Source organism: Lipotes vexillifer, unplaced genomic scaffold (assembly GCF_000442215.2).
Source record: "Lipotes vexillifer unplaced genomic scaffold, Lipotes_vexillifer_v1.1 scaffold1980, whole genome shotgun sequence".
NCBI lineage: Eukaryota > Metazoa > Chordata > Mammalia > Artiodactyla > Lipotidae > Lipotes > Lipotes vexillifer.
Window position 1 is genome coordinate 339249 of NW_006797999.1, and position 6360 is coordinate 345608.

The window sequence follows — 6360 nt, forward strand, 5'->3', positions numbered from 1 at the left end:
GTAGGGACCAGGGTGATGGGATTTTACAAAGGATATGACCCAACTCCGGATGCCATGTGGGCCAGTGGGGGTCACAGCCAAGGGGCAGGGAGGGGGCACGGGGGGGACATTCTTAAGAGGGGACCTCAGGGCTTGGAGGTATTCTGGCTGAAGCCAGCTACCAGTGGCAGGTGCAGTGAGAAACTGGATCAGATGTTGAGGCTGGAGGGTTCTTGTAGGCTGACTTAGCAGGGTGCTTGCTAAAGTCGGCTTCTACAAGGAGGTGCACAGGTGGGCCTGGGGGGAGTGTCAGGACCCGGATTAAAGCTTTGTCAGGCAAAGAAGCTTTGTCACTCCTCAGCCTTCAACTCACGAAGGACTGAAAATTCCTCTAGCTTCCCTCCCCACTTGGAAGCCCTCTGGTTCTGAAGCTTCTCTAACACCCTGTTTGCCAGCGACCTCCTTACATATCAGAGTCCTCACGTCAGTACTATTTTCCTCCCCTTAAGTACTGATGTTCACCCCAGTTTCGTCTTTGGGCCCTTTCTTTCCTTGCTGTACATACTTTTCACGGGCGAGCTCAGCAACCTGTTGGGTTCAGCCTCCATCTGTAATCTAGCTTTTCCTAAATCTCTGTCTGCAGGGTGTCCCTCCCCTGAGCTCTGGACCTCTGTGTTCAACTGAGGATGTGACAGTTTCCCCTAGACATCAGTTCAAACATAACTCAAATGGACATTTTCTGAAATTGAACTTATTTTCTGATATCAACCCTTCCTTTGGAATTTCACAGATAGTTCAGGAATCTAGTCTCTCACGGGAGATCCTTCCATCCTTTTCTTTGCTACCCATTTTCAATAGGGTTACAGAACTTATATTAATTCCAAGTGTTTCTTCCTTTCTTTTGGCCTTTATTTGGAAATAGAATAAATAGATAAATAACATAAAATATCAATAAGTAAAAGAAATAAATGGAGAAACCATACCTGGGGAAATACCTTTTAACAATTTTATATTTGAACTATGACTTATGTTACCCACAATTGTTGAGAAAAATTAATGAGTTGAAGAAAACTCTATCAAATAAAAAATATATAAATGGAAAAAATTCCAATAATGTTTGCATTCAATGCTGTCAGTCACTTGACAATAAAGATAAACTAATTTTGAATGTAGTACTTTTATTATTTTAGATTTTTTTATTGGAGTATACTTGATTTACAATGGTGTGTTGATTTTTCCTGTACAGCATAGTGACCCGGTTATACATATACATATATATCCTTTTGTATATTCTTTTCCATTCTGGTTTATCCCAAGATGTTGAATAGAGTTCCCCATGCCATACCGTAGGACTCTGTTGTTTCTCCACAAATGTGGTACTTTTATAGAAGACAAGCTCTCCAGCGTGTTTTTGTTGGTTTTGCTTGCTTTTCAGCTGGCCACTGCGGCTCCCCGGATCCCATCGTGAACGGCCACATCAGCGGCGACGGCTTCAGTTACAGGGACACCGTGGTTTATCAGTGCAACCCCGGTTTCCGGCTCGTGGGGACTTCCGTCCGGATATGCTTGCAAGACCACAAGTGGTCCGGACACACCCCAGTCTGTGTCCGTAAGTACAGCCTGTGAACTAAGTCAGCGGGTGCTTCCCTTCGTTGTGTTTTCTTTTGTCATTAGATCATGACACAGACACGTTTAAGCTCAGAGAAAGGATGGAAAGCTGTCGGAAGAGAGAGAACGTGGGCGGCCCTCCCCTTCCGTCTTTGGTCCCTCTCCCGTTCCATGTCCTTCTGATGCCTCCTCCAGGCTCCCTCCACATTAAGTTTGCTCACCAGCTCATCTCAGATGGGTCCCAGGATGAGGGATGTCAGGCATTCATTCCCCCAACGTTGTCCCTGGACGACAAGGGGGAAACAGCATCCCACCAGAGGAGGATAGAGGTGCTGGGTCCGAGTCTGCAGGTTGGTTTTGCAGGGGCCCCACAGTAGCCACCCCGCAAGCTTCTGTGTTGTTTCGTGTTCTTGTCATTGCTTCGTCAAGAACGCAGAGAGTTTGTACGCAGTCGTCCCTTTAATAAAGAGGTGAAATTGCATGTAACCATTGTCCTCAAACTTTATAACTTGAGAGAGGAATGCTGACTCCTATTTTTAGAAGAGATTGTACCCTTATGCAAATTTCCTTTTAAACCAATTTTTTTCCTAATATGTTCTTCATTTTCCTAAACAAAGGGATTGTTGATGTAAGTTTAGGACAGTGACAGGTGTTCTCTCTGATAGTGCTGTGGTAACTGTACACAGTTCAAGGGTGAAAGCTTTACTTAGAAGAAAAAATTGTTGACAAGATAAATGAGAAGGAAAACACCAGGTTTACAACTGTAATGTTTCTTTTGAAAGGGCCAGTGAAGGATATGTTCATGATTTGTATTGCTGGTATTATGGACATGACATAATGAGGGCTGGCTATGTTCCAAAGGACCATACAGTAGGGAATGTCAAAGAAAATATGATTTGAGCATGTACTCTTATTTTTGCTAATTTCATGATGTTACATTGATATTGGATTAATTTATACATACACAATTTAAATTATCATCCAAGTCCCTATAATGTTTTAAGATGAGAGTTCCACAAAATTAGCTGGTGTGTTCTAAGGGGAAAAAATTCAGAACTCACGATGAATACAAAAATTTAGCATCTCTTGTTTTTCACTGCTTTATTTTAAAATTGCCTGATATTCTATCATGATGTAAGAAATAATAATGATGATGATGAAGAAAGTACATTTGCCAGGCGCTAGTTATTTTCCACGATTATAATAAAAACCTGTGGGTTCAGCCCATGATTCTTTCTCTCAATATTCCCTTCCAAATATAAACACAATCTGCAACATATCTGATTAGCTGTCAGCCCCTTAATTCATACATTTAACATACCTGTACGTGTATTAATAAGGAATGCCAAGTGAGAGTGATGACTTGTTAATGTGGACCTGTCTTCCTCCGTAGCCATCACCTGTGGCCACCCAGGGAACCCTGCGCACGGTTTCACTAACGGCAGCGAGTTCAACCTGAATGATGTCGTGAACTTCACCTGCAACACCGGCTACTTGTTGCAGGGCGCATCTCGAGCCCAGTGTAGGAGTAACGGCCAGTGGAGCAGCCCTCTGCCCACCTGCCGAGGTAGGAGAGCTTCCTCCGGGGTTAGTGAGGGCTGAATCATAACACCCGGGAGCCTGTGTGCCTGCGTAGAGGGCGAAGCTTCCCCTCCAGAGTCAGGGCTTCTGCAAGCGCCTTTTGTTGTGGTGGGAAAACATTTCTGAGTATAACGTGCGAATCGCTCCATGGCCTCTTTCTTGCTATTGGCCAGATATTCAATCAAAAAACCCTGGGCTTCTCTACTTCAAAGACTACTCGTCTTCCGTTTGTCTTTCTCTCCATTTATGTGCTCATTTATTTCTGCCACATATATTCCACATCTTTGGTCCCTAAGCTTCTAGCCTTATGGATATATCTGAGAAGTTCTTATTGCTTTTAAATCTCAAGTTTTAGAAATTCACTTCTTTAGAAATCGACACATAGATCTGGACTAACACCTACATTTCCAAGGGAATGCTGCTTTGTAGTTTTTGTATTTCTAGATGTTTGAGCTCATGCTGTTTAAGGTTTTGCTTCAATTACTTTCCCTTAAAACATCTCCTTCAAATATTTTCCATTAAAACATCTCTCTTACTGAAGATGCATGCATGTCCTTCCATGTGAAGGTGAAGTTTTTTGTTGTTTTGTTTTGGTTTGGATTTTTTGGTAATAATATGGTATTAAAGGCAGACACGGAGGTCCCTTGCTCTGACAATCACCCACCTTCCCACTGGGCTCCAAGGGAGCTGTATTCAAATGCAACAATAGCAGAATGGGAATCCAGGCAAGTTTTAAATAGCAGTTATGTGAAATTGGCTACAAACTGTCGAGTCTGGCATGTGTCTATATCAGAGTGCTTGGCTTAAGCTCAAAGACAAAGTAAAGCCTCCTAATTCCACTTCCCTCTAAAACTCCCTTTTCAATGTTGGAAAGTCTTGCTGTGAAGAGCAGAGACCCCAGGTTCCCTGTTCTCACTGTCCCCAGAAAGCAGGCTTCGGGTGTGTCCTGTTTGGGGGGGTGGAGTATCTCACAGAGACGCCCCTGGTTTCTTGGACATTGACAAGTTCATCTTGTAGGTTATATATTATTATTATAATTGTATTAGGGCCATGGAACGGGGTGACCGGGGTTAGGGGATATCTCGGAATGTGTGAGCCAGGGCAGGAAACTGGCTTCTAAATGACCTCTAGCCCCTCTGCCTTCCATGTGGGGACACCTTGGCAAACCCTAAATGCTTACTGAGCATCGTGATGCACGTGGCTGTGATGAGCACGGTGACTTACTCAGCCTCACCCTCACCTCTCACAGGGAAACGTAGGGCCCATGTGTCTGCCAGGAGCCCTGAGCACGTGGACAGCAGTGGAAAGGCTTAGCTGTAGGTGTCTGCCACTTGGTAAGGCAGCTGCAAAGATTTAGGAAAAGATTAAACACCTTTAATCAAACTGTTTTCTCTGTCCTCTACAGCAAGGAAAAAAACAGCACAACTGAAAGAATGGTTACAAATGAAGGCCCTTAAATTTGGGTTCAGTTTATCTTCACACAGGGTTCTGGCCTAACTGTGCCTTTGATGCCTTAGGTGTATGAGAACCGTCTATATCCATTCCCCCCAAACCCTTCTACTCAACTTAATCTAATATTTATTAAGCACCTACTGTGTTCCGAATGCTGTGCTCTACACTGTCAGTATAGAGGTGGCTGGAATACTTCATACCTTTACGTAGATACCAATCTGGGGGCTGATTAGGGGCAGAAGGTCCCCACGGCTGCTGAGACTGTGTCCACTGGGCACGGTACATTCTGGCGAAATGACAGATTGAGTAAGTTCAAAACAGCAGGCTTTTAATTATCAAAACTTTTCTGTTTCTGTACTTCATTTTCCTCTAACTTATGCCAAAAAGAGAGAGAGAAGAAATTAAATGCCTATCATTTATTAATGGTTTTTGGTGTTTTACAATACATACTAGGTCCTTTAGGTATCTATGGCGCAGTTTAAAGAATGCTAGAATGTGTTTTAAAGTCTTCACTATTGATTTTGACTTTTCTTACCTTCCTCCCTTTTCTTGAAAAATAGGAATGGTCTTATTTCTTTAGTAGACGTTATTTTTTAGAGCAGTTTAGGTTCATGGCAAAGTTGGGCTGAAGGTACAGAGATTTCCCATAAACCCCCTGCCCCCACCCATGCACAGCCCCACCTCACCCCCCACTGTCACCACCCCCACCAGATGGTGCATTTGTTATCATTGATGAACCTGAATGGACACGTCATCTCACCCAGAGTCCGCAGGTGACATGAGGGTTCACTCTTGGTGTTAGACGGTCTGTGTGTTTGGACAGGTGCACAATGAGTGACACGTATCCACCACCGCCACATATCTTGCAGAGTATTTTCACGACCCTAAAGTTTCTCTGTGCCCCACTTATTCATCCCTCCTCCTGCCCCCAGCCCCTGGCAACCCCTGATCGTTTTCCTGTCTCCATAGTTCTGCCTCTTCCACGGTGTCATACAGTTGGAATCCCACAGTATATAACCATTTCAGATTGGCTTTTTTCATTTAGTAAATGCATTTAAGTTTCCTCTATGCTTTTTAATGGTTTGATAGCTCATTTCTTTTCAGTGATGAATAATATTCCATCGTCCCGATGGACCACAGTTTATCCATTCACATACTGAGGGACATCCAGTTTGCTTCCAAGTTTTGGCAACTATGAATAAAGCTGCTGTATTCATTCCTGTGCAGGTTTTTGTGTGGATATAAGTTGTTAACTCCTTCGGGTAAATATTAAGGAGCGTGATTGCTGGATTGTGTGGTAAGAATACGTTTATTTTTGTAAGAAACCCAAACTGTCCTCCAGAGTGGCTGCACCATTTTGCATTCCCACCAGCAATAAATAAGAGTTCCTGTTGCTCCACAACCTCGCCAGTGTTTGGTGTTGTCAGTGATCTGGATTTTGGCCGTTCTAATAGGTGTGTAGTGGAATCTCATTATTGTTTTAATTTGCATTTCCCTGATGGCATATGATGTGGAGCATCTTTTCATAGGATTGTTTGCCATCAATAGGTCTTATTTGCTGAGGTGTCAGTTAAGGTCTTTGGCCCAGTTTTAGTTGGGTTGTTTGTCTTCTTATTGTTGGGTTTTAAGAGTTTTTTTTTAATGTTTCAGATTACTGTCCTTTATCACTTATGTCTTTTCTAATATTTCCTCTGAACCTGTGGCTTGTCTTCTCCCTCTCTTGACACTGCCTTCGGAAGA

At 43.2% G+C, this 6360-nt stretch overlaps 1 protein-coding gene across 1 annotated transcript in view; it reads left to right on the forward strand.

The window, feature by feature from the left end:
* The window catches only part of LOC103084768 (CUB and sushi domain-containing protein 1-like), a 338785-nt gene that overhangs the window by 292386 nt on the left and 40039 nt on the right, over window positions 1-6360 (forward strand). Inside the window, 2 exon segments of the mRNA XM_082931482.1 lie at window positions 1415-1588; window positions 2981-3154. Coding sequence (XP_082787608.1) covers window positions 1415-1588; window positions 2981-3154 — 348 coding nt within the window.